Here is a 27531-nt window from a genome sequence, read left to right as displayed (position 1 = left end):
GGTGCTTTTGTTCTGCTAAATGAAAGATGAATTTTACCGACACAAAAACCCGGTTTTTTATGCTCGTTCCGGTCCGGTGCAGCCTTTTAGGGTGACGATGAGTTCGTCCAATAACCGCAGGATCCCTGAAAAGGTCTCTGTGGATTAGAATTCTTAGCAAGAGAAGAACATTTCACCCGGAACCGACCCACCTTGCGTCAAAGCAACGAACGAATAAACTCCCCGACAAGACAGCTGATGTGTAGCAACGAATCTTCCACGACACATTGCCGGGACAGAGGGATTGGGCGGTATAGCAGAACCTGGAGCCTGGTGTAATTTTATTAAATTTAATACCAACATTGACCGTAAACATACCCTCCCAAACTTGTAGATCCGTCCCGTTGTGTCATGGTTGATATCGGCCGTAAGATATCGTCGAAGTGTGTTTATTTCCTTACTTTACTTTCCGGGGCTCGAGGATCACGAGACTGGCGACTGAATTACCGTTTCCTCCTGGCACATGCTAGCCTCGAACATATCCACCCGTTCGTTTATGTTCGCTTCCGGTCCATTTTGCGCTGTTCCCAACCCCACTGGAAAGATAATCTAACATCTTTCGTCGAGAGGAGGTGAAGTTTTCGTAATTGTTTATTTTGGTACGCTCACTTAACTTCAATCTTCCGGTGGCGCCCGGTTGTTGTCATTCCTGGCCCAAGACGCAATGGAAAACTATAACCTCGTCGACAAGATAACATGCCACAAACTCGATTGGGGGAAAAGCCACTTCCTGTCTTCGGGAGCACAAACATGGTACCTCATCAAACCTTTGTAAATGTAAACGAACAATGAGCTATTAAGTTAGTGTGGATTATCGTTCGAAAATGAGGATTTGTTCGAATCATTCGTAAAGTGTTTTCATCCTTTATTAAATTTGTCTATTAACGGTACGAACCTGAGGCTCCCACCAATCAAATCAATCCGTTACCGGGAAGGATTCGGTCAAACCTTTTGATATCGCTCTCATCCCAAGATGGCTGATACGGACGGCAAATGTAAATGGTGGTAAACAAACCTGCAAAGCCAAATCTCGAAAATCATTCAATATTCAACTCATGCCATTCGATGAGGACCTTTGCCGATGCTTCATACGGCGCGTTAATCTTCCAGTCATATAAAAATAATATTTACCGTCCAATTGCCCACGTGGCGCATTAGGTACAGTGGGTCAAGGAAAAGTTCTCGTTAGCCGTCGAAACACCATCAGAATAGGAAATAAGCTCACGTGTGCTTAGGGGAAAATCGGTACACAATTGCAGCGTGCGCACGAATCTTCTTTATTTCGTTCCTTCCCCGATCCATATCAATAACCCGCCGGCGAAAGATTTGGCTGCACGGTGGAAAAGCATAAAACTTTTCGGTAAGCAATGATTTATGCGAACCCTCCATCGTACTGCGAATCCCTGGTTCTAGACTTGAAAACATCAATTAATCTAATCTTTTGTTACCCTTCGGTTTTTTGGGTTAGCTGATTCGTTATGTTGGAAAGAAGAATCCCGATTGAAGTTTCCACCTATTTAGGAAAGAATAATTTGAGAACTAGAACTAGAACATTTGGCGCACGCATAGAAGAAATTTTGTGTAAATGATTAAAGCATTTGCAAAGACAAAGCTTTTAATGTAAAATTATTCCAAGGATAGATTATTGTCGAAGATATTTATTTGGAAAGCAAACAGCATCTCTTCTATCACTCATTCTTGCACTCTCATAAACCCATTTTGGACATCTCTTCACGAAACCGTGCTGCTTCTGCAATCATTTCTGCAATTGGCCGTCGTGGCCGCTCCGGTTCCTTGTCGTGACGGTTTAACTCACCGTAGATTTGATCGTTTTCCGGGAAGTCACCAACATGCCGTGGCATTATGTGACAGTGCACATGGAAAACCGTCTGGCCTGCATCCGGCCCATCCTGTACCGTCACGGTGGATGAGGTGGCGTCGTACAGCCGTTCTGCCACTTTCTGCACCTTGCAGACTGTCTGGAAGAAATCGGATATTTCTGCCGGACTAAGGTCAGGTAGACGAGCTGCAGCTCGTTTTGTTGAAACCAGAACGTCTAAGAAGAGGAGACGAAAAAGGGAATTGGTATTTATACAGAAAAGTGAAAATGCTCATCAAGCTTACGTCCTGGCACAACACAACGGATGTTGGTGAAAGCAAAGCAATACTCGGACACGTAGAAAATCGTTTCCTGCTGAATAGGTATACCTCCGAACGAGAACTTCTCATCACTTGTTGTGGTACTGGTGTAAGGCAGGCCTACACGTGTAGACAAGTTGTAAACATCGTCCCTCCGGTGTTCGAAGCAAGGCATATTGGCCCGAACGCTTTGCAGCTTGCCAAAGTCCAACTCCGCTACAACCACATCCAAGTCCTGGTTGCTAGCTTCACCCAGGATGACTCCCCAGGGGTTGACGACCAGTGCATGGCCGTAGCTCTCGCGCTTCTTATTGTGGAATCCAATTTGTGCAGCGGCAATCACAAAGCACTGATTCTCAATTGCTCTTGCTCGCAGTAACACTTCCCAGTGAGCACGCCCGGTTGACATTGCAAAGGCGGACGGATAGGTGAGAATTTCCGCTCCTTGTTTCCTTAAGATGGTACTTGCCTCTGCAAACCGCATATCGTAGCACTGATAAAGAGGAATAAAGAGAACAAATTAGACGGAGTTAAGAAGAGAGGTGACAGTGTTCATCTCTTACGATCTGCAGTCCTATCCGTCCGATAGGAGTTTCGACTGGCGGTATCAGAGACGGGCCCGATCGGACTGTTTCCGATTCTCGAAATTTAAATTCTGGCGTCACCACGTTAAACATGTGCAGTTTCCGATAGCTTGCCACTAGCTCACCGACATTGTTGATCAGTATGTGAGTATTGTAGATATTGTTCACCTGCTGACCGGAATTCGACTCCTCAACAATGCTTTCGTGAACTCCACCGAACGAAAGCCAAACATTTTGCTCCCTTGCCAGCTTCCGGTACTGTTCCACGGTTTGACCGGTCAGTGGTTCGGACAAGTTCAACGTTTCTTCACGATGTGTCCCAACGAAATCACAACACTCTGGAAAGAAGATAAACTAAATGGCACTCGTCATAGTGAATGGAGGAAAAACAAGGGTAATATACCAACCTGAACATCTTCCGCCTTGGCCCGCTCCGTGATAGTTTGGATCTGGGCAAAGTTGTGCTGCTTATCGTTTGTGGAGCGCATTTGCGCAACGGCAATACGGGCTGGCGTTCGAGTGGCCATCGTTCTAATATTACTGTAACTTGATGATTGCCACAGTACTTGTGCGGTTCGTTTGCCCAGCAAAGAATACATGTAAATGATCTCGGATGCCAGCAAAGATTACGCGAAAGAGGATTACTGCAAGTGATAATTTTCGTATTGCGCTTATCAGCTGATGTTGTTGTCGCGTAGATTGTTTATGTTACGGATGTTATACGAATGTTGACGTTCAGTCTGTTCTACGGCGCATGTGTCTTTTCGGAGTTTCGCAACACGTTTTGAAATTTACCGGTTCATGCTGTTATTTTCTAGTAATTTTGTATCAAATGTTTTGGGGAGGGTTGCGGCCAACACATGTACAATTTTGAGTGTAATTACCAGAATCCAACCTTGCTGCAGTGGCTGGTTTAGCTAAAATGTTTTTTTCCCGGAGCATCGCTGTAACTGCAAGAACTTTGAATGGGTGCGTGTGTAATGGCTTTTTCAACCGTCAAATGCGGTTGTGTGTGTGTGTGTGTGTGATCATTTGTGTAGCGACATGGCTACTTCGAACACATTTCTTCGCAGTTTGCTTTCGTCCTTCGTACTCGCCGCTGTCATACGGCTCAGTGCTGTGATCAAAGTGGATGTTTACATCGAGAGATTGTGGAGAAAATATGTTGCAAACAATAAAATTTCCAGTAAAAAGCATATGTGATGCGTCAGTGAAGAATAAATCGGATGATTTATCACAGGTGCATCCTGGATGAGGAAACTTCGGAAGCAAACAAGCGGCGTCTTCCCGCGGTACGGCATCATCACAATGCCCGTAAGTTTTTGTTTCAATTGCTGCTAACGAAGGTTGGTGCTGCATTTAAGACCAAATAATTCAACATGCGTGAAAACATTCTCTGACGAAACCGTAAAACACCGTTCCTTCCTCACCTCCCTTATATCACCATACTGCATACCGATTGCTGCATAAATCACACTGGAAGATTCTTCTGCAGTGCTAACGAATGGTTGGAATCCGACCGGAACGATAGAACACTTCATTGCTGTACTATACTGTGCCTGAACCTCTTGTTCCAAACAAATTGCAACCTGAATTTGACCGTTTTGAGGTTTTTTTTTGTTTTGTTTCCAGATATCGGTGCACAGAAGACTACTGCTTGATAAGTCTCGTCGATTGATGCCGACGATTACGTGCAAAGTATACAAACGACCATTACATCCACCCGAAAGATCCGGTGTCATGCATTTACGGAAGGGTTGGTTGGGGAAAGCGTACGGTGCGGGAAGCAGAAAGGTTTCCCCGATTGATGTAAGTTTCACAAGAAACAGGACAACAAACAAAGGCTGTTCATTACTGTTTTTTGTTTTACAGGCTCTACCTTACCAACTAACATGCAAAGAGGTGTTCTTGCAGAAACCAACATCAGGTTCCTTTCCAGCAATCGGCACAGTGAAATCTTTATTACGATGGTCAGTATTTGGAACCGTAGGTATAGCTCCATCCTGTGCACGATAAAGTTCTGGCGCACATGACCATACCGGGGCTGAAACATATTTCCACGTATCTCATATTTACAGAAAATTGTATTGAAGCTAGTAGTGGAGTATATTACTGTTACTACGAAAACAAATCAGTAACGAGATCCGCCGCTGGTGAACCGATGACGCAAAGGATGATCGATTCAAAATCTTTCACACATGAGTCGTTGTGAGTATCTAATGAACAGACACCTTGTTGGCCTGTGATGCCAACATGTGATAGGATATAGTACTGACCAATCGGATTTATGTTACAATAATTCTGTTTGCTATTGCAGGGGTCGATTCAAAACTTCACGTCCGGTATGCTATTGTCACACAGGCTCAATAATTTTTTTTGGCTACCGAAGAATCGCAGAACCACGAGAACCTTCATTGGACAGCTGAGGACAGTTCCGATCATCCTTCTACCCTTTTGGGTGGGTGTTTCGCGAAGGATTCAAAACATTGCCCTGGACACTGAAAAGAATGGTAAACCTGTTTCACAAATTTCTAAGGAACCAAATTATCAGGATTAAAGGTGTTTACAAAACTGCTCTACTTCCTTCTCGTTTCCCAGAAAATACTTTTATCGAATGATTATGGCAGGTGCCGCTGTCTTACGATGGCTTAATTGGTACTGATGATTTGCGAACAAGGACCTTTAACAGTTTTTGCTACTCGTTTTATCAGTTCTTCATAGATACTCATATTTTATCCATTTCAGAAATAGATAGCGGTATGAGGAGGCTTTCGATTCTATCCTTTTTTTGTAAATATTGCCTGGCACAAAAACAAAGAAAAAGGGGCAAATTATACATTTGTCGGTGCAGATAATGCAAAAATGTTTGAGTGTACGTATAATATTTTTCATTAATTTTTATTTTAAGATAAAAATAAACCTGACAATACGGCATCTGTCTGTAGTAATTAATAAATAAATAAATAAAAAATAATAAAAAACCACAGTGTTGACATTGTTGTGTTTTGAGTTTGATCGGCGCTTTCGTTTGACATCGCGAATAAAACTTGAAGAATTACTGGTTACTGTCAAGGGAATATTAAGACTCTTTTTAAGGCAATGTAACGACCAAAAGCAGTAAAATTTCAATTGCAATATCAAAACAAAATCTGTAAAGTACGAGCGACCATACAATTACGACATACACTGTAGTAGAAGATCATGCTTGAGTATTGGGCGCCCCTATACACTATGCCGAAAAGAGACCGCTATATAAAATACTAACAAGGTGGATGGCGCATTGCAAGTGCGCGAAAGAGATGAACGATGTTTCCCCTAAATTTGCCTAACGTGCTGGATGATCTCCATTGAAAATAGTACAACCTCCTTGGTGGATGCTCTCCTGGTAGCGAGAATCGAAAACCTGGTACTTTTCGGAGAAATTTTGCTCGTCTGGTCGGGGCAGTTTCGAGATCGAAATGATACCTCCTGAAATGCATGCTCTCCTGGTAACGAGAATCGAAAAACTGGTTGTTTTCGGGAGCACTTTTTTCCTTCGACCAGTTGGGATCGGGCCGGATGTTTTTGATCGGGAGCATACCTCCTTGGATGGATGCTCTCCTGGTGTCGAAGATCGTTCGGCTGGTACTTTTTGGAGGATTTTTTCTCAACCAACGAGGAAGTATGCGAACGGAAAAAAAATCGGAGGATCGAATTTTGTGAGCTCCTTTGTCGGATTCTCTCCTGGTACACGAAACGGAGCAGCTGTCTGTTTCAAAAGGTCGTTTCTTTCGGAGTCAAAAATTGGATTTCCCTAAGAAGTTATGAAAAAGGGGATACATATTTCTTTCAGTAGATCTTACCCATGCAGTCGATCACAAAATTTAATGTCATAGATAACGATTTCGGATAACCATCAATAGATAAATAATGATTATGAGTAGAAAAAATCAGGCGAAATTTGAATAATTTTTATATATATATTTCTCTTGCGTTCTATTCTTCAATTTAAAATACAGAAACAATACAGATCCGGCATTCAAGCGCTGATCTAGCGACAGTCAAGCCTGTTGCAAACTGATCCGCATGCTCGGAAGGACAGCTCGATAACGAAATGGCGTCATTATTTATTTGTACTGCGAGATCGACTCACACATTGCACTTTTATCGACAGAGAAGAACAAATTCTATCGATCTACTCTCCCTCTTTCTCTCTCACTCTCTCTTTCTCTATTTTTCTAGAGGTTGATACCAATACGATAGCTCTTACCAACAGATGTCCTGTCGCACGTTCGATGATAAAGTGCGAGAATGAAAGAACCTGCGATGACACTAGCGAATAGAAAGAGAGAAATCCATCTTCATGCGACTCTCGTACACTAATCGATCGTGCACCTGTGTGTGACAATGGTACAGTGTGCTACATGCTTTATGCATACTTGGTTTTAAGTTTTTATAAATAAAAAAACGACTTAAATATATAAACTGGATTTTTTATTTTTATATTTATTAGAGTAAGATATATGTTATGCAGGCAATGAAAGCCTGTTTTTTCGCATACGAGATATTTTCTCTCACTCTTTTTGTACATGCTCTAAATGTTAGATAAGTGGAGAGTGTATACATATTTATGCTGCATGTTGTCAAGAGAGTTTGAAATGAAAAGCTCTTTTGAAAGTAAAAAGGAAAATAAAGTATTTTAGGTATTAAAAATAACTTTTAAAAATCCGGTTGGTTAAATCAATAAAGCATAAAAAAGATGAAATGATTAAGATGAAAAGGCGTTTGACCCAGTTAAAAATATTAACTCATAACAAAACAAAATCTGTAAAGTACGAGCGGCTTTACACTAATGACATACACTGTAGTAGAAGATCATGCTTGAGTATTGGGCGCCCCTATACACTATGCCGAAAAGAGACCGCTATATAAAATACTAACAAGGTGGATGGCGCATTTCAAGTGCGCGAAAGAGATGAACGATGTTTCCCCTAAATTTGCCTAACGTGCTGGATGATCTCCATCGAAAATAGTACAACCTCCTTGGTGGATGCTCTCCTGGTAGCGAGAATCGAAAACCTGGTACTTTTCGGAGAAATTTTGCTTGTCTGGTCGGGGCAGTTTCGAGATCGAAATGATACCTCCTGAAATGCATGCTCTCCTGGTAACGAGAATCGAAAAACTGGTTCTTTTCGGGAGCACTTTTTCCTTCGACCAGTTGGGATCGGGCCGGATGTTTTCGATCGGGAGCATACCTCCTTGGATGGATGCTCTCCTGGTGTCGAAGATCGTTCGGCTGGTACTTTTTGGAGGATTTTTTCTCAACCAACGAGGAAGTATGCGAACGGAAAAAAAATCGGAGGATCGAATTTTGTGAGCTCCTTTGTCGGATTCTCTCCTGGTACACGAAACGGAGCAGCTGTCTGTTTCAAAAGGTCGTTTCTTTCGGAGTCAAAAATTGGATTTCCCTAAGAAGTTATGAAAAAGGGGATACATATTTCTTTCAGTAGATCTTACCCATGCAACCGATCACAAAATTTAATGCCATAGATAACGATTTCGGATAACCATCAATAGATAAATAATGATTATGAGTAGAAAAAATCAGGCGAAATTTGAATAATTTTTATAAATATATTTCTCTTGCGTTCTATTCTTGAATTTAAAATACAGAAACAATGCAGATCCGGCATTCAAGCGCTGATCTAGCGACAGTCAAACCTGTTGCGAACTGATCCGCATGCTCGGAAGGACTGAGCTCGATAACGAAATGGCGTCATTATTTATTTGTACTGCGAGATCGACTCACACATTGCACTTTTATCGACAGAGAAGAACAAATTCTATCGATCTACTCTCCCTCTTTCTCTCTCACTCTCTCTTTCTCTATTTTTCTAGAGGTTGATACCAATACGATAGCTCTTACCAACAGATGTCCTGTCGCACGTTCGATGATAAAGTGCGAGAATGAAAGAACCTGCGATGACACTAGCGAATAGAAAGAGAGAAATCCATCTTCATGCGACTCTCGTACACTAATCGATCGTGCACCTGTGTGTGACAATGGTACAGTGTGCTACATGCTTTATGCATACTTGGTTTTAAGTTTTTATAAATAAAAAAACGACTTAAATATATAAACTGGATTTTTTATTTTTATATTTATTAGAGTAAGATATATGTTATGCAGGCAATGAAAGCCTGTTTTTTCACATACGAGATATTTTCTCTCACTCTTTTTGTACATGCTCTAAATGTTAGATAAGTGGAGAGTGTATACATATTTATGCTGCATGTTGTCAAGAGAGTTTGAAATGAAAAGCTCTTTTGAAAGTAAAAAGGAAAATAAAGTATTTTAGGTATTAAAAATAACTTTTAAAAATCCGGTTGGTTAAATCAATAAAGCATAAAAAAGATGAAATGATTAAGATGAAAAGGCGTTTGACCCAGTTAAAAATATTAACTCATAACAAAACAAAATCTGTAAAGTACGAGCGGCTTTACACTAATGACATACACTGTAGTAGAAGATCATGCTTGAGTATTGGGCGCCCCTATACACTATGCCGAAAAGAGACCGCTATATAAAATACTAACAAGGTGGATGGCGCATTTCAAGTGCGCGAAAGAGATGAACGATGTTTCCCCTAAATTTGCCTAACGTGCTGGATGATCTCCATCGAAAATAGTACAACCTCCTTGGTGGATGCTCTCCTGGTAGCGAGAATCGAAAACCTGGTACTTTTCGGAGAAATTTTGCTTGTCTGGTCGGGGCAGTTTCGAGATCGAAATGATACCTCCTGAAATGCATGCTCTCCTGGTAACGAGAATCGAAAAACTGGTTCTTTTCGGGAGCACTTTTTCCTTCGACCAGTTGGGATCGGGCCGGATGTTTTCGATCGGGAGCATACCTCCTTGGATGGATGCTCTCCTGGTGTCGAAGATCGTTCGGCTGGTACTTTTTGGAGGATTTTTTCTCAACCAACGAGGAAGTATGCGAACGGAAAAAAAATCGGAGGATCGAATTTTGTGAGCTCCTTTGTCGGATTCTCTCCTGGTACACGAAACGGAGCAGCTGTCTGTTTCAAAAGGTCGTTTCTTTCGGAGTCAAAAATTGGATTTCCCTAAGAAGTTATGAAAAAGGGGATACATATTTCTTTCAGTAGATCTTACCCATGCAGTCGATCACAAAATTTAATGTCATAGAAAACGATTTCGGATAACCATCAATAGAAAAATAATAAGTAGGAGTAGAACAAATCAGGCGAAATTTGAATAATTTTCAGAAATGTATGTCTCCCATACGTCAGTTTTTTAGATGCAGAAAAAATAGTTAGTTCCGGATCTGGCATTCAAATCAAAAAATAAAAAAGGCACTATTTACGCATCAGTTGGCTTCGATTGTATTCATTCCTTTTCTTTACATATTACAACGCTAGTGAGTTATCTTAGGAAGGTTGTTGTTCTCCACGGCTGCTTTTACCGTGTATCAGTAATTTCGGACCGTCCGCAAGAAATATCGCACGCAGTCATGCTACTCGCGAATTGTTCTTACTCGGAACGTAAGTAATTACTGTTTCGAGCGTGTTCTCGCTCGGTGCTCTTAAATGAATTCTTACACACTAAATAGTTGCGTTTGCAGACGAACATTTCTACAACCCTCCGCGTCCACGGCCGGAAGATTGCTGTCCTTGTCCTTGCCATCCTCCTTTGTTGCCTCCTCTGCCCCCACCTCCGCCGCCACCCGCTCCACGACCCCTGCCCCGAGCGGCTTGTGCTCGCAGGATGGCCGATTTGCCTCGCCCGGCCGTTCCCGTTTTGGCCCCTTGCTTCTTGAACATGGGCGCGTTTTTCAGCATATCCGGCAGGATGAGGAACCGGATTTTCGACCCACGAATGTACACATTCTCCAGATTACCGACGCGTCCATCCCGGTAGGTGACGGTGATCTGCGTCATTTGGCAGTTCATGTTGTCCTCGGCTTCGATCAGCTTACCGCGGTATACCTCGCCCGTGATAGTTTCGCAAGTCACCACATGGCCTTCCGCTTCGTGCAGCACTTTAATCGGCACTCCAATAGACATGATTTAATGCAAAAATGGCAGTTTTCCACGCGCAAAAATTCACTTTGCTAGGCTTGTTGATGTTCTGTTTGCAGAGCGGCAAACAATGACAGCTTCTCATGTGTTCGTGTTTATCAGCAGCTGCTGAAGGGTTGACATGCTGTGTCGCTTATAACACCGGATTGAATTCTGCTAGATCGTGCACAGTAGTCGAACCTGAAGGAAAAACGGACAATTTTCTAAATTAAATTAATTTCATAATGTTTTGTTCAACGAAACATGCTGGGAATTAAAATAACAAATGTTTTACGGGTGGTTTTTAATATCCATTACGACTAATATGTAAAACACTGCAAACATTCGTTGAAAATAATCTCAACATTCTTTTGTACTTTTTAATTTGCATTTGGCATGAAATGGTGCGAAGAATGGAGTTTTTTAAGCGCAATGTTTTATTGGAATCGTTATCTTTGCTTAAACAGCATAATAAAATATATTAAAGTTTACCGTTCTAAGCCACCCAGTGAGAAAGATCTGCTCGAGTGAGAAGTGCATTTGCTCGAAACCTGTTCGCAATGAGAATGCTGCTCGAATTGTGCTGAAGTTGTCACTGTTGTCAAAACGATCGCAGCTAACAAAAAAACAAACAGCCTGCAATTTGCTGTTTAATTTCCATTTTTAATAATATTGATCAAAAGGTGTAAACAATGCGCTGAGGTTGTGGAATGTTGTAAGACGCCGTCCGTTGACTTCGGCAATGTGTAGGGTTATCTCCGTCGCGATTAGATAACGGCTCAAAGTGTCCGTTTTAATGTTATGAATAGAAGCCATCTTCCGTTTTATGTAATTTTGGGACTGCTAGTGTGTTGCTGCTGGCTTATGCTGTCGATTGAGCAGCGGTGGAAGTAGCTTCAACGAGCGAAGTACGCACGGTCTGATTGTAGCTGCTCAACTGGAACGCGACTTAAGGTAAGTGGTTTGAGCTTAAGCCATTGACTTTTAACCATAATGTGTTCAATCCTCAATTAGGGGCACTTTGGTGTAGGCTAATAGGTCAACTCACAGTGACCATTCCTCCATTCATCAGTGTAGTCATGGCCAATGACTTATTTAAAGTGATTTGCGCCTGAATTACAGCACTGCATTCTTAAGAATGACGTTGAGCTTTTAGCAATAATGTTTCAAAGCGATGTTCTTGGGTTCACGACACTGCACTCTGCTGATAGAAGCAACAACTATTTATAGTTGATATCTATTTGTAGTTTGTACCGTGCCTTGCAGAAGATCCCGTTAAACAAAGGGCTCGCTTGCTGTTTAGATGATATGGATGTGGAGCATGTGGTTCAGATAGTACACGTAGCAATGGATTAAAGTCAAAGACCAAAAGTCGCTTACAATTATTTCGGTGGAAATGATCGTGAAAAATATTCTTCTCATCCTTGATAGAACTGTGCGGTGTGTGATATTATCAGCAATGGAGAGATTAAAGAACTGTTTGCTCAAAAAACCTTCCAAGAATGATCTGGACGATGGACTGGAAACGGCGACCGAGTACACCGAACGCTGGACGTCGGTGCGCATCATATACTACACCATGTTTCTGATGTCGCTAGGATTCAGCATTATTCTCACGGGCGTGTGGCCGTATTTGGACAAGGTAAGGGATTGGGAAAATGGGAAGATAGCTGGTCCAAGCAAACATTACCCATACTAATCCAATTTCAATCACTAGCTAGATCCCCACGCCGGAAAGGAGTTCCTGGGATGGATAGTGGGTGCGAATCCGGTCGGACAAATGATCTTCAGCCCGCTCGTGGGATGGTGGGGCAATCGGTTAGGATCGATCCGTTTGCCTCTGCTCTGCTCGCTGGCACTGTTCTCCGTTGCCAGTGGAATCTACGCGTGCCTCGAGCTGTTTCCAACGCATCAAAAGTATTGGATGCTTTACTCCAGATTCCTAATCGGTGTCAGCTCCTCCAGCGTGGCCGTGTGCCGTTCGTATCTTTCGGCAGCCACCAAGGTGAAGGAGCGGACCGGTGCCGTATCGATGGTATCACTCGCACAGACGCTCGGATTTATCGTTGGCCCGGTACTGCAAGGGGCCGTTACCATGTTCGGTGAAGATGGATTGCCGCTGATGAGAAACAAATTGCACCTCAATATGTACACTGCAACGGGATGGATTAACGTGCTCATGGGCATTTTGAACTTTTGCCTGTTCTTACCCTTCGTGTTCAAAGAAAAGCGAATTGCTGCCCGCGAAGCCATGATGCAGCAGGGAATGCAATCGGAGAAGGAAACTTGGAAATCCATGAAACCTGATTATTTATCTGCTTGGACGTTAATATGTGCATTTTTCATACTGGTCTTCAACTTTGTATTTCTCGAAACGTATGTAATTCGAATGAGCTCGAAAGCGCGCACCGATGCTAACCTTTTTCGCGTTGCTTTGTTTTTTCTCCGCAGATTGGCCACCCCGCTGACGATGGACATGTTCGCTTGGACGAAAGGCGAAGCACTGTACTATATGGCATGGATTATGGCCGTGGGAGCCATATTGGCTAGTGCCATGTTTCTCATGATTGATCCATTATGCAAGCGGATTCCGGAACGGCAAGTGCTGATATGGGGTGGATTTTTCCTCATGGTGTTGGGGCGCGCCGTCTACATCCCGATGAGCGATACGCCGCCCAAGTTGGCTCTTCCAGAAAATGAAACACTAGCGGCAATGCGCATGGAGGATACTTCGCCGTACGTATATGGGTCCAATTTTACGGATGTGCGTTCAAATTTGACCAAAGTGGACTTTGACTACGGTGGACCCATTACCACACTCGAACCGATCACAGTTGATGACGCTAAGGACTTGCTAGGATGTCCCCCGACGCAGGAATGGTGTAAAACTACGCGGGGCATGACCATCACTCAATTCCTTATAGGATACGCTTTCACGGCGATCGGATACCCGATTGGAGTTACGCTTATTACTACCATATTTTCCAAAGTTCTTGGACCACGCCCTCAAGGCACGTGGATGGGCATAATGACCGGTTCGGGCTGTCTGTCGAGAGCATTGGGTCCAGTGTTTTTATCGACCATTTACACCAAGTATGGACTTTACTGGACCTTCGGCAGCACGGCAGTAATGATGGCTGCTACCATGCTGTGGCTGTGGCAAATGAGGTATGCTCTATTACTCGTGAACCCACCTCGCAGTATATTACAAAATAGAATCGTCCCTTTCTCTCTTCCACCAGACAAAGATTAGTTCCTATCCCGTACGATGTGAATTGTAGAGGAGAAGAACTGGTAGCGGTGGTCGCTAAGCAGGACCAGACAGCCGAACCAAAAAAGACAGCCGATGCAGCGACAGATCAGCTGAACGGAAATTCTAAGGCCGGCCACGTTGTCGGCGACAGCTGATCCTTCTCGCCGTTATGCTGTTGCATAATTGGCAAGCAACTATTTGCTCACTTTACATATACTATATTTCCGTGTTACAGGCAGTGGTGTGCTTTGTTGTGATATTTTCCCTCATCGATAAGCGAAACGTGCAAACAGGAAGCGAATTGTGACCGAAGCCGCAGTGAATGAAGCGAATTTGCATAAAAAAATCCCGATCTCATCAACCTCTTATCAATCACTTGGTGACTCGTCATTCCGAAATATTTTGCCCTCCCGCTCTTATGCTGCTGTATTGATTGGCGCGGGTATCAGCGGCGGCGACGTGTGTGCAATAATCCCGGTCAACTGATAAGTAACACCACAGGGAGGTGGCAAACTGAAGGGCAAATAATGACCAAAACAAGTACCGGGGGTAGACGCTTAGCGGGCGCTGCATTTACCGTGCCGATGAGACTTCTAGCGCTTCTAAGCAAAACTGGTTCTTGACTTAGTGTCGATTAAACCTATCGCGCGAGCGCATGTGCGCAATTGCTCCGCGGGTGCGCGATCGTGAGAATGCAATGTTTGATTTATAAGCGTTATGGCGTGGGGAATGCAGCCAATTAATTTTTACCTGCCCTTAAATCATCTAAGTGAGTGCTTTCTCCTCCTGAACATTGATTGCAAAATATGACCGCCAGTTCTAGGCCGGAAGAACAAGTTTGTGAAAAGCGCAACGGAATCGTGTGGGAGCACGCTTGCCATGATTTTGGAACCGACCGGGCCGATAGTTAAGTGACCAAGTGCACATTCCGTGTTTGTAGCTCACGATCATGGCATCGATCGGAAGTTGGTTGCGCGTAGTACAAAGCGAAAAAGACCGTGCAAGCGAGCTGGAAAGTGATTTCGAATATCGACAACGATGGATCACGATAAGATTAGTGTATGTGAGCGGTTTTCTGATGTTTTTATCGTTCGGCGTGGTGACAACGGGTCTGTGGCCTTACCTACAGGACGTAAGGAAAACAGTAAACGTGTGCTTCCAGCGCTTGCACGTGGTTAATTATACTTCTTTCCCCTTCGTTCAGATGGACCCGACGGTGGGGAAGGCTTTTCTGAGCGTCGTGTTTGCTGCTCCTCCGACTGGCCAGTTGCTTTTTAGTCCGCTTATCGGCTGGTGCTCCAACAGATTATCTTCAATCCGAGTGCCGTTCGTACTGCTAACAGCCTTGTTTGTATTCGGTAATGCACTGTACAGCGTGGTCGAGCTTTTTCCCGTACCCTATCGAAAGTACGTTATTCTGCTCTCAAGATTTGTCTTTGGCGTATCGACGTCAATAAATACGCTTAGCCGAGCGTACATTTCAACGGCCACTAAGCTGTCCGAACGCACGGGAGCCATCTCGATGAGCTCCCTGGCTCAGACGTTCGGGCTTGCAATCGGGCCCATCATCCAGGCAGCACTATCGGCGATCGGAAAGGACGGCTTTATGTGGTACGGGTTGCGGATCAACATGTACACCATGGCCGGGTGGATTTGCGCGATCGTTGGAGTAGTTTACATCATGCTGCTAAATCCGTCCTGCTTCGTTCATCGCACGATTGCCGCACAGGAAGCGATGAAAACAATCGGATGCAGCAAGGCCACGGATACGTACGAGCCTTTGAAGATGTTCTCCATCTGGACAGTCATGAACGGGTACAGCGTTTTGATGTTTTTCTACGTATCGGTTCAAACGTATGTGTGATGTGATTGGTAGGGCAAACAGCAGCGTACAACAAGTACTCATCCAATTTTTTATCATCTTTCCTTTTAGGGCGCTTTCACCGATATCGCTCGATCAGTTTGGATGGAGCCACGAGGAATCTCTTTACTACCTGGGCATTCTGATCACGGGCGGCACGTTATGCTCTTGTGCAGTGTTTCTACTGTTGCCCCAACTATGCAAACGGTTTCAAGAACACAATGTGTTTCTATTTTTCGCCATGTTACCGCTTTTTATCAGTCAAGTGGTAATGATACCGGTGGGAAGCAACACAATTCCAATGTTTGATTCGTCCAGCAACAACAGAAGCACCGCGGGCGGTTGCCCCGTCGAACAGGAGTGGTGCAATTTCATTCCTTCGATCAATCAATATCAATTAACCGTTTCGTACACGATGCTGTGTGTTTCATTTTCGGTTGGTATAGCTATTAGTCAAACAATTCTTTCCAAACTGCTCGGTACGCGTCCCCAGGGCAACTGGATGGCGCTGTACACAAGCATCGGCGGTCTAACGCGCATTGTAGGACCTGCCTCGGTAGTGGTGTACGTTCGCTTCGGAACGTACTGGTTGTTTGGCCTGGGCGCAACTGTTTCCGGGCTTGTGCTCGCGTGGATGTGGTGTTACAAAAGCCACCTAAGAACGACCAAAAAAAAAAGCCAAACATCCGAATTGCAGCAAATGACAGGACAGGAATGATTTGCCCTAATTTAAAGTTACAAAAAATGCATTATTTATTGTATAGACCGAAACTCAGTATCACCGGTCGGTTGGGGGAATGTCGTTTCCTTGCATGTTCATGGCTTCTTCGAGCGTGTTGGGCAGTTCGTTGTTGAGCGTTTCGGGAAACTTGAGCGCCGCTACTCCCGCAGTAATGCCCAGAGCGCCAAACAGAACCATCGGTAGCGGTGTCCAAAATTTAGCCAACAGCGGCGTCTGCGGTGCAATCATCGAACCGATCCGTCCAAACATGGAGCATGTCGAGAGCAGGCTTTGGCGTAGGTTTGTGGGAAAGATTTCCACCGTATAGATGTAGAGCGTACCGAACGACATCGTGATGGTGAGTTTGCTGAGCAGAAATAGTGTTAGGTTGAGAGCAGGCGCATCTGAAAGTCGAATATAGATTGTAAAGAAAGCTCAAGGTGTATAACAGGCCTAGGAATCCCTTGCTTACCGATACCATCAATAAATGCGGATATGATGCAGAACAGACCGCTTAAAACGAGCGTTGCAAACAGTGTCTTCTTACGCCCTACACGATCGAGGATCAATTGCATCAAAAAGAATCCGGGCAGTTCGATCAGCGAGACGAGAATGAAGTTCAAATATTTGTTGCCCGATAGCGAGACAGAGTTGAGACTCAGGCCAAAGTAAACCATCGTGTTTGTGAGCCAGCAAAAGGAACAGTTGATGACACGCAGCACTAGGCCCGGGTTTTGCAGCGCTTCGCTCAGCAGATGTGTGTAAGTTTTATTGTCTAACGAGCTGGTTGAATTGCTCTTAGTGTCGGTGGAGTTGAATTTCGCCAACGCAACCGGGGACAACGATTTGCCATTTACTTTGGCGGCTTTTTTCAAAATTTTAAACGCTTCATCTTTTCTGTTTTTAGACAACAACCACCGGACGCTTTCCGCGGTTGTGTAAAGCAGCGGCAGAACCAGCAGACCAGGAATGTACAAAATGCGCAGCAGTGTGCGCCAATCGCGGAAATACATGGCCAGCAAACCGAGCAGTGCTTCCCCAAACGAAAAGGCACAGGAAATAATGTTGTTACCGGTTACGCGCATTTTCGGACCTACTAGCTCAAGCGCCAGTATGAATGCGGTAGTGTACATGGTGGAACCAATGACCGGGTCTAGAAATTCCATCGCTATAAACATTTCGTAGTTGGTTGCGAATGAGCGTAAAACACCGAACACTGCACTGCCGGCCACACTCACTAGAAGGATCCACTTGCGACCGAACCGATCCGACAGATAGCCTGCGATTGGGAGGGCTACAAACTGTCCCACGTTGTTGACGGTGCCCACCATCGTAAGTTTCCAATCGTTTTGCGCACATGTTATATTAAAGTCTCGCACTATCGTTGTTTCGTCGGTTTTGAACACAAATCTATCACACGCAACAGAGTCGGAAGAATTGAAGCTTTCGCTACTGCACTCCAGCTGCAACGGCGCGGTTTCGTTCGAAAGGTATCGGAACCGTTGACATCGTGCATCAGCCTGGAATGGAATCGATCCGTTCAACCAATCGGGATGGTAGATAGTAGTGGCAGGGAGCTCACACTCTGGCACTAAACATCTGCAAATGGCAAACAGAACACAGTGAGGCTCTTCGGTGGAACCTTAAGTTGGTTGGCCCCAGCAAGCTAACCTGTACTCAAGATTGCCGGCCGTGAAGATGTAACTGAGTGTGAACAGGGCATTGAATATGATCGGCAGTACCATCAGCCCGTATTGTTTCGTTTGAAACAGCCCAAACTGACCGATCTCCTGCAGCACTTCGTCCAAGTCCACGTCGTCTTCGGATTGTGGCATGGTGAACGATTAAATACGAGCGATTACACTGTTTCTTCCTCTGCTCTGCAGCACCGGCACGTTATAAAACGATTTCCACGCGTGAATAGATGTTACGCGTTAGATTGTACGCTACTACACGAGAGCAACAACACGCGGATCACGGGAGAGCACGTATTCTGACCGGAGTACTACGGCGCTAGTGAATTTTTCCTCACATGAATGAAAGCTATTTTCGACTGGTGTCTGACAAGTGCCGGCCTGACTCCGTTCGCGTCTGTCGCTACTACTGCGCGTGCTCCGTGTCGCCGAACGCGAGAAGCGTCGCCCGGCCACGCCGATTGGAATAAGTTAATATTGTTCTATTATCGGTAACGCGTTAATTGAATTTGATTGATTTCACTTTACTCCACTCTTAAGGAGACGACCGCAAGAGGCTCCACCAGGCGGACCGAGCAAGCCGGATCCGAATATTCATATGTGTGATTTGGCAAGGTTATTGTCGAGTGGCAATGTGCCGGTAACTACAGCAAATAGTGTGTGATTGCAAATCGTTTAGAGATAAAAGCGAAGAGAGCAAATCATTTGAATGATTATCAGCTGCCATTCGCTGGCTGGTTCTGATAATGTATAATCTTTGTAAATACGAATTGAAACCCTCGGTGGACTTTCAACGCTTGTCTAACCGTACGCTCCTTCATTGGTTGTCATTTTCGGAAGAGCGTTGTGGAGGTTAGGGTATATTCTCCCCTCCATGGCCACTTGAGTAAACGAACCGGCAGACACTAAGCAGGAGAAGGGGCCGGGCGATTCAGCAGGTAGTCTGCCGTGAACTGAAAAGTACTGAGCTTCATATTGCAAGCATTCATCTATCTGTGGCTGATGAATTGGCAGTGAGCTCAGATCCTGCGTGCGTGACTCGTGTGTGTTATCTTATTACTTCACGAGGAAAGTTGATTGATTGGTTACCTGAGGAAGTAAGTCTTCGCTTCCTGCCCGTTCTTTCCTGCTCGTGTGTAGTTGTAATAAGAAAATCAGCATCCTAAGCAAGTGCAGAATGTTTTATTCGTTTTCCGAACGATCGCTATCAAAACTGTTCTGTTTAAGATTTTCTGCCTCGCTGGCTGTGTTTGGCAGCCGGACATTGCCGGTCTCGGGAAATTCTAGAATCGTAAACGCTGATAGTAGCGCAATGGAACCGAACAGGGTCATCGGCAGGGGTTTCCAAACTCTGGCCAGCAGTGGCATTTGTGGGGCCACGATCGACCCTATTCGGCCGATCATAGAACACATGGACAGTAAGCTTTGTCTCAGGTTGGTGGGAAAGATTTCCGCGGTGTAAATGTACAGCACGCCGAAGGAAAATGATATTGCCATTTTGCTGAAGAGGAACATGGCCGTGTGGATCCAGCTTTCATCTGCAATTTTGGAAAACAATGTACGATTAATTGCATCAATTGGATGAACGTAGATAATTGCTAATTACCCTCTGGAATGGCCAGTGTCACCAGGCACAAGACTCCACACAGCGCCAACGACACGAACTGTGCCATCCGTCGTGGAAATCGGTTCAGGATGAAGTTCATGCTCACCGCGCTAGGTATTTCGACCAGGGTTATCAAGATAAAGTTAACGTTCTTGTCTCCCGCTAGTGTGACCGAATTCAAAGTGAGACCATAATACACCATCACATTGGTGAACCAACAGAACGAGCAGATTGCCAGTCGTATGGTCAGACGTTTGAATTTGAACACTTCCGCTAGCTGTTCGAAGAAGGAAGAATTCGCCGGCAGCTGGGGCGACTCGCATTGATAGTCATTGGTGGCAAAGTACTTGAGCGTATTCTCCGACAATGTTTTCCGATTAGTTGTGGCCGCCTTCAGCAGTATGTCGATCGCTTCCTTGTTGCGGCCCTTCGATAGCAGCCAGCGCACACTTTCGGCCGTTATCCATAGGAACGAAAGCGATACGAGGCCCGGCACAAACAAGGCCAGCAGATAGTAGCGCCAGTTGTGTATGAACATTGCAATAACGCCCATGGCGGCTTCGCCCAGTGCGAACACTACCAAGCACAGGCTTTTGGCAAAGACGCGATGCTTGGGACCTACCAGCTCCTGGCCAAGGATGAACGCCGTCGTGTACATGGTGGAACCCAGCAATGGCTCTAGGAATTCGAAGACCAAAAACATCTCATAGCTCACTGAGAACGATCGGATGATCCCTAGGGTCGAACCCAGCCCGAGGCAGAGCAGCAGGGCCCGTTTGCGACCGTATCGATCCGAAAATAAACCACCTAGCAGGAGTGCCAGCGCCTGAGCGACGCTGTGCAGTGTTCCGACCAAAGTTATCTTCCACGTGTTTTCATCGCAGGTGAGGTTGAACTGAAAAGCAGAGGTGTGTTAGTGTCGCTTCGCAATAAACATTACAGCCGCTGTGGATGAGATATGTTTTCAACCAATGAAAGCTGCTCATCTCACATCATGCGTTGGTCGCGCATCACCCCATCAGCTGTTCCGCATTGGTCGTAAAGCCGGAGCGGATCACTCACTTCATTCACAATCGTAGTAGCCGCTTTATCTTCATACACAAAGTCGAAACATCGCGTGATAGCGGACTCGTTGAAGTCGGACGCTTGGCATTGTAAATAGTCGCCGGTGATGTTTACAAACGGTTCGTACCGTTCACACCCGGCCGGTTGGTTGCGCACGAACGGAACTGCTGCATGTAACCACTCGGTGAGGTACGCTGTGTCGTTACGGCTCTCGCACTCGGGAATGTAGCATCTACAAAACAAATCATGTTGGTCAGTGGACAGTGATCCTGCCAATGCACGCGGCGCTTTTTGTGGCTCACCTGTACTTAAGATCGGCGGCAGTGAACACGTACGACAGGTTGGAGAACGCGTTAAACACCAGGGGCAGTATCATCAGCAGAAACTGCCGAAGCTGGAACCGGCCAAATGTGCCAATCTCGATGAGCACATCGTCTAGCGCTAGTTGTGTCATTTCGTTGCACTACCGAAACCGTGTGATGCCGCTGCGAAATCTAATCTCAGACTGTTCTACTCCACTGCCAACGAGGAAACGCTGTCGCTTCGCAGCAATCGCTCTTCTTTTGTCATTCGTTTTATCGCTGATTATGGACGTGCTGAGATGAGATGTTCACCAACACGCATAATGCGTATCGGCAGGCGCACTGTGTGCGTTATGCTCAGCAGAAAAGGGCAGTCAAATTTCCACACAACGGCCCTGCTTATGTTCGTGCAGTGGGGTTTTATTTTTAGCGCACTGTTTTATGAAGCATACATACTTCCACACACGCGTCTTCTGTGTGTATCCCACCAACGTGGGAAGCTAGAATTGGTGAGGCGTTGCTCGTCTGATGACACTTGCGTTGCGCGAGTAGGCATGCACACTATTCGGAGTAAATTATGCACTTTTCATGCAAAGAATTGCAGCCGAGCGAAACTCGAGAGCGAATTTCTTAATGTGGTACCTTACTCATCGCAACTCAGTGATGAGATTACCATTACCCGACTTCGACTGAAGGATAATAATGATGAACTTCTCGGAAAACCATTTTCGGAGTGTTTGCGATGCTGAATTTGGGTGAAAATCTTGTCGTATTACATCCGCCTAATTTACCTCTACCCTTCGAGAACTGGAGTTCGATCCTGACCTACACAGTAAAATGTATGACAAGTATCAAATGGCTAAATCTAATCTAGTTTGTCAGCATGCAACACACTCAATGGGAACTTGAATTAAAATCGTATCAAACAGATGTCGCATTTTCCAGGAATATGATTCAATTTGAATGTAAATTTGAAAATAATGTGACAATTGCCATTCATCCGGCAAGCAGTAAGTAATGCGTCAACAAAATTGCGATAGGGTTGGAGATGTTTATAAAAATGTCCAAGAGGGCGAATCGTACGATCACTTGCCTGAACGGTGCGTTTCGTGTGCGGTCTCTTGGTGTGGAGAGGTTATTGTGTAAAAGATGTTTCTTTTGGGAAGGTAACTATGAGTGAAGGTCCTTCAGTTTTGCAAATTCAAAGTACATTTTTGCTTTAGTCTTGTTCTGCTGGTTAGTGTGACGCAGCGGTGCGTGTCGGAAGCGAGCGCATCGCAATTTACGTACGTTGAGGGAAATGTGTCCTGTACGATCATTAATCTCACCAGCGATAGTGACACTAAGGACTACGCTTTTCTCACCAATAACACGGAGGAGCTGGTATTCAACAAGGCCAGCATAGACGTGCTCGATCTAACCAAGCCGCTCGCCACCATTGCACCTTGGAAGATTCTGATAAGTCACTCGAATGTTACGCGCATAATTTTCCCTGCTCAGATGAGTCCGAGCGTAGTGCATCTGCTGGAAATGAACGTTGACGATGTGAATTTCGATGAGAACATTAGCTTGCAAGATTTGCGAGCGGACTACACGTCGCTGCAAGTGATTTCGCCCACGGTATCGAAGCTGCACGCGCTGGACATACTCTGGGTAACTCATTCCCAGCTGGCCAACTTTAGCTTTGACGTGCTAGAAAACTCCTCCGTGTCCCTGCTGTATCTGGTGAGCAACAAGATTGAATCGGTAACGATTTCGCCGGGGGTGGTGTGCTGCCAAAGTTTGGAAGAAATCTTTCTGTCCGATAATCTGCTCACCACGCTAGACCTCGGCACTGTTGCATTGATGAGCAAGCTGAAGACTCTGTTTTTGGAAAACAACAAACTGACCGATTTGTACGCGAATGTTCCGAGCGCAAACCAGACGCAAATGTTGCACCCAGGAATGGAGGACGAACGTGAACGTGCTGAATTCTGTTCGTGGCGTCAGTACTACATTAGCCAAGAGCAGACGGAAGAAGAGCTCAGCACGCCCAGCTGCACGGACTATTTTGCTACGCTGCTATCGCTTCATCTCGCTCGCAACAATATTGTGCATGTCAATTTCAGCATCTTCAGCTTGATGAATAATCTGAATTCGCTGGATTTGTCGAAAAATCGGTTGATCGATTTGATTGCTCCCGACGATGCGGTACCGATCAGGCTGAGCGAGCTGTTCGTTTCAAACAACAACATAACGGAGGTCTACTTGAAACCGTTCGTCTCGATGAAAGCAATCTATCTGTATGACAATAATGTGAAGGGCTTGAATATGAGCAGCTTGCCGGACGATCTAGACTATTTAAATCTCATCAACAATCCGCTGAATTGCGAAGCTTTGCCCCATTTGAATCGACGCTCCGCGATACCGGTCTTAGGTCCGTACACGGAATGTTGAAATGGCGAATTGTAGGACAAGGCTGTGTATCGTAAAATCTTGTATATTTAGGTGAATAAAGTTAAACAAAAACACGTGTTGCAAGTTTTCGCTTTTCCACCACCTCAGGTACATATATTGTGCGAATCACTCACAGTTAACATTCGATATGGAAGTGTTGTTAGAAGAATTCATAATGTAATTTTGTGCCTGGAGCTCCTGTTACCAGTGTACGTATCACAGGTTCACAAAAGGCAAAACGACTCCAACGGTACGCACTGCGATGTAAGCTTCCATTCCAAACAAGGTTATGTCCGGCTGAGCTATCAGCTTGAACTGCAGCTTGTAATCTCCCGGTGGAATGTTTTTCGGAGCATGTCGATCCTGAAGGTACCAGGATAAGTTGTAGATGCGATTCTGCGGCAATGAAAGCTAGGTCAGGATGGAATTGCATTCGCAAGCGTTTCACGAGACTACTCACCCCAGTAGGACACGGAACCAGCAGCTCTGGAAGCGTTTCATTGATGATGTCGTAAACGTACTTTTCGACGCTTACCTGTGGCGGATGTCGTATGAACTCACAGCCGTTCCCTAATATCGAGATCATAAATGGTTGGTAGGTGCTAAACTTATAGAACAGCATCACTTTCACCAAAACGTCATCGTATATTTTGTGAATGTTTATAGAAATGTTCACCATCGTCGGTGCGTTTCGCCGAGGAATACTTTTGCAGGTGTAAAGCGTCGATTCCTTGTAGGGCGTATCGATGCAATCATACTTTTTAATTTTTATCGAGTATGAAGAGGCACCGGCGCTGCTTGTTGGTGCATTTCTGAGCAGTGTTGAAAGGACAACTCCAATCATTAAGCACCCCGTCAGTTTGCTGTGTGGTCGGAACGCTTCCATTGCAAGCGCGGCGATGAATTGTTTGCAGCGTTGGTTGTTTTACTGAACGTCGGAGTTTGCCTCACCAGGTTCTGGCGAACTAAACAAAACGTTCAAATTTCCATGAGCTAGAAATGATTAGAAATGGTTTTATAATGATCGTCACTTTTTCACTGCTCCATGGAATTCGCAGCGCGTGCGTGTTCACCACTTTTACTTCGAAGCCTGTCATGTAATGTCGGACCAACCAGTGCGTTAAGCGAAACGATTGTTGATATGGAAATAAAAATAAGTTTAAAATAAAGAACTCACGTACATACTTTAGCGAGTGTGAGAAATAAATACGTTTTAATTATTTATCGCTTTACACAACAGCATGATGGAGATGAGTTTGTAGTTTGTTCCGGATTATCTGTGGCCAATTGCATCGGTTGGGTTGGAAGCGATCGACGATTTGTGGCTGAAATTCATTGACAGGTGCATTAGGAGGCAGGTGTCATATCGCAGCTATTGAGCTACTCGATCATCTATGCCCTTTTCGAATTGAAGCCATCAAATTGGTTTCGCTTCCGGCGTTTCGGTGTGTGATTGGTATTAGCCATAGCATAGAGAACGCGATGAACAGAGTTACTGCCAGGTGTAGCTCAGAGTCTAGTTAGTTGTAGGCAATTTTGTGTTAGAAAAACTCGAAACAGCACAAAAGTGTGTTTCTTTACAATGCTTTGAACCGCCTCAAGAGCAGCGAGTTTTAAAATTTATGAACTTGTTACGCGAAGGTGGTAAGGTAAGGTGGTCGGAATTGGTAAGGTGAACCCTTCCACTATCTTCCGGATGTTGTTGTCCGGATGGTTTATAGCAGTTTGGGCCATCATTCGCTTAAACGAGAGAACACAGAGCGAGCGACCACAAAAAAACAACGATATGTACAAACAGTCACAATTTGCATTTCTCTTTTATTGCAAACGAATATTGTAATCTGTTACCACAAGCAAATTCCTGACCTCGTTACCATAAATCCAATCATGGGAAGAAAAACGGAACAATGTTTTTTGGACAACAGAGTAACGACTTGAGCGCAACAGATGACTCCCGAAGAAGGTGAAGTTAGGCGACCGAGGGTTTGACGACGAATTATTTAAATTTTTGCCGAATTATTTCTTTCGGGCCCCGGGTTAAGCCTCTGCCCACCGTGCCTGGACACGGTGCACGGTGGTGCAAATCGAAGTGGGCTATTTTATGGAAACAAAAGTGCATGTAACGCATTAATGCGAGCTACCGGCGAGGCGGCCGCCAGTTGACTGCAACCAATCATCATGCAGAAAGAATAAAATTATCGAAATTTCGACCGTACGTATATGCAGAGAAAATAATCAATGCGTACGTGAATTGAGGGCACCCGTTTGTCCGGTGACAGAGAGAAACATTGGCAAATATTTCAAATCAACGGGAAACTTGTCCGAAGTAAGCAGCGAGCAACGGCAACTGGGCGAAACAAAAACATGATGTAAATACTGGCTACATTCCGGCAGTCGTTTGTTTAGCAGCGATCCGTCGTCCGCGGCAGCAATATTATTCCAAAATAAATACCCGGCAAGTAAGGAATTTGTATTATTCAAATGTTTTCCAACCGCCCTTAAACGTTAAATTGTGTATGTTTGGGTTTTGTCATTCGAATCCATTGTCATGAATTTATTTTTGTTGCTTTCACCCCCCCCCCCTCCCACCACCTTAAACACCTTCGCAGGATCACGATGGTGTTGGTAATATAAATGATTGGTGCAAACATTTTCTCCGAAGCATTCATTTGTGAAGATTTATGTTTTACAAAAGATGGCAGAGCTTGGCGTGAAAAAGAAAAGAAGCTGCTCGAAGGGGAAAAGCGGACAGCACAGTCAACGGTCCAGTAACGTCATAACGATGTACAGCTTAATACAGTATTCTTCGTGGGCTTGAAATATCTGCGGCAGCAAGCCCTCATTAGCTGAGCTAACTATACAAGATCAAGCAATAAATAAAACCAACCAAACGGTCGTCGTAGACCAAGCCAATGGGCAGCCTTTGTTTCCCGTTCGCGAATGAGCGTTGGTGAGGTTAGACTAATCCCATAAAGCAATGGAAAACACTTAGTAAAGACAGCAAGTAAAATGGAAGTCACTGTCGCTGGTCGGGGGAAAACAATATTGTTATTACCACGCTTGGGCCCAAGTGCTCTGACCGTTGGTCAGGGTGCAAAAGTCGCGCGAAAAGCACGCGCAACCGATATCGAAGCGCAAGCCAAATATAAGTAATGCGAAGTGGTCGGCGATTCTGGCGATCGTACCGGAAACACCCAAAGCTTCTCTTGAACCATTGTCTCACCGAAAGCGACAACTTATGGTGTAGTTGTTGCAGGCGACACTGTAAGATGTCTTCACTCGCAGATAAAATCGCGCTCGATGTCGTTGTCGCCTGACAAAGGGCAAAGTCGACGACGACGACGACGACGACGACGAATTCTGGTGGGCATTTGGAGCGATCACGTGGACCAGGAGGGAAGCAGCAGCGAGTCTTTGATCGAAACGACAGCCAGCAAAACCAACTTCTGACTTCTGTCCCCCCGGCTGTTGCCGTTGAAGCTGCCGACATGCACACTTCGTCCGCTGCCAGTGGGTGGACAGTAGAAGTTAGGGGACAATGTTATTTGTTCCCACAGCGGTGGTACAACCGGGCACACGGGGCGACGCGGTGCGCAGCGGTGGGTGAGTAATGCGAAGAAACAACCAGCTACAAATCAAAGTCTCAAACAATAAATACAACACAGGAAAAACACATTCATGTACGTACACTAGCTCCCTGTGCGATAAGAAGAAGCTATCGATCCCTCTAGGTCGGGGAGTCTCGTAATCTCGTTGGTATGATCAGGGATTTGC

The 27531-nt window shown here is 45.0% G+C and overlaps 7 protein-coding genes across 17 annotated transcripts in view; 3 read left to right on the top strand and 4 right to left on the bottom strand.

Annotated features, from left to right (window-relative positions):
• LOC118507175 overlaps positions 1 to 5726 on the top strand; it is a 118322-nt gene extending 112596 nt beyond the window's left edge. For 2 of the 8 annotated variants that reach the window (XR_004905609.1, XR_004905608.1), the window contains 5 exons: positions 4395 to 4571; positions 4635 to 4732; positions 4841 to 4970; positions 5080 to 5272; positions 5361 to 5726. Coding sequence is in view for 4 of the 8 variants with exons in the window: in XM_036045245.1 (XP_035901138.1) it covers positions 3989 to 4108; positions 4395 to 4571; positions 4635 to 4752; positions 4841 to 4970; positions 5080 to 5188 (654 nt within the window). In the remaining 4 variants the exon portion in view is untranslated. Of the gene's footprint in view, positions 1 to 3795; positions 4109 to 4394; positions 4572 to 4634; positions 4753 to 4840; positions 4971 to 5079 lie in introns of those variants that run through there. The other 6 variants (XM_036045245.1, XM_036045243.1, XR_004905607.1 and 3 more) reach the window with 6 other exon arrangements.
• On the bottom strand, positions 1653 to 3474 carry LOC118507170 (nitrilase and fragile histidine triad fusion protein NitFhit). The gene is made up of 4 exons (XM_036045239.1): positions 3170 to 3474; positions 2742 to 3116; positions 2164 to 2671; positions 1653 to 2095 (listed from the first exon to the last, which is right to left on the bottom strand). The coding sequence occupies exons 1-4, from the start codon at positions 3359 to 3361 to the stop codon at positions 1746 to 1748; spliced, it is 1425 nt and encodes a 474-aa protein (XP_035901132.1). The 5' UTR covers positions 3362 to 3474; the 3' UTR covers positions 1653 to 1745.
• Positions 5727 to 10120: 4394 nt separating the features above from the next.
• Positions 10121 to 10949, bottom strand: LOC118503366 (small nuclear ribonucleoprotein Sm D3). The gene has a single exon (XM_036036563.1). It carries the CDS (start codon positions 10823 to 10825, stop codon positions 10394 to 10396), a length of 432 nt encoding a protein of 143 aa, XP_035892456.1. The 5' UTR covers positions 10826 to 10949; the 3' UTR covers positions 10121 to 10393.
• Positions 10950 to 11407: 458 nt separating this feature from the next.
• LOC118503344 (major facilitator superfamily domain-containing protein 8) lies at positions 11408 to 17178 on the top strand. Of its 4 annotated transcripts, XM_036036515.1 has the most exons (7): positions 11409 to 11773; positions 12251 to 12461; positions 12537 to 13195; positions 13271 to 13987; positions 14062 to 15204; positions 15277 to 15926; positions 16006 to 17178. In XM_036036515.1, the coding sequence occupies exons 5-7, from the start codon at positions 15022 to 15024 to the stop codon at positions 16649 to 16651; spliced, it is 1479 nt and encodes a 492-aa protein (XP_035892408.1). In that variant the 5' UTR covers positions 11409 to 11773; positions 12251 to 12461; positions 12537 to 13195; positions 13271 to 13987; positions 14062 to 15021; the 3' UTR covers positions 16652 to 17178. The 4 variants fall into 4 exon arrangements, with proteins under 4 accessions (XP_035892407.1, XP_035892408.1, XP_035892406.1 ...); XM_036036514.1 differs by lacking the exons at positions 15277 to 15926; positions 16006 to 17178 and having other exon boundaries at positions 11408 to 11773; positions 14062 to 14440; XM_036036513.1 differs by lacking the exons at positions 15277 to 15926; positions 16006 to 17178 and having other exon boundaries at positions 11413 to 11773; positions 12537 to 13987; positions 14062 to 14418.
• On the bottom strand, positions 16679 to 21611 carry LOC118506177. The gene is made up of 7 exons (XM_036042949.1): positions 21322 to 21611; positions 21017 to 21251; positions 19955 to 20849; positions 19539 to 19886; positions 18326 to 18500; positions 17127 to 18253; positions 16679 to 17058 (listed from the first exon to the last, which is right to left on the bottom strand). Exons 1-7 carry the CDS (start codon positions 21471 to 21473, stop codon positions 16712 to 16714), a joined length of 3279 nt encoding a protein of 1092 aa, XP_035898842.1. The 5' UTR covers positions 21474 to 21611; the 3' UTR covers positions 16679 to 16711.
• A 239-nt stretch (positions 21612 to 21850) lies between these two features.
• On the top strand, positions 21851 to 23757 carry LOC118506176. Its single transcript, XM_036042948.1, has 2 exons — positions 21851 to 22487; positions 22545 to 23757. The coding sequence occupies exons 1-2, from the start codon at positions 22471 to 22473 to the stop codon at positions 23755 to 23757; spliced, it is 1230 nt and encodes a 409-aa protein (XP_035898841.1). The 5' UTR covers positions 21851 to 22470.
• On the bottom strand, positions 23662 to 26354 carry LOC118503363. The gene is made up of 2 exons (XM_036036557.1): positions 24218 to 26354; positions 23662 to 24153 (listed from the first exon to the last, which is right to left on the bottom strand). Exons 1-2 carry the CDS (start codon positions 24641 to 24643, stop codon positions 23974 to 23976), a joined length of 606 nt encoding a protein of 201 aa, XP_035892450.1. The 5' UTR covers positions 24644 to 26354; the 3' UTR covers positions 23662 to 23973.
• Positions 26355 to 27531: the final 1177 nt, after the last annotated feature.

The sequence above is a fragment of the Anopheles stephensi genome, chromosome 2, assembly GCF_013141755.1.
Source record: "Anopheles stephensi strain Indian chromosome 2, UCI_ANSTEP_V1.0, whole genome shotgun sequence".
Classification (NCBI taxonomy): Eukaryota; Metazoa; Arthropoda; class Insecta; order Diptera; family Culicidae; genus Anopheles; species Anopheles stephensi.
Note: the sequence above shows the minus strand (reverse complement) of the source record. Positions and strands in the feature narration are given on the sequence as shown.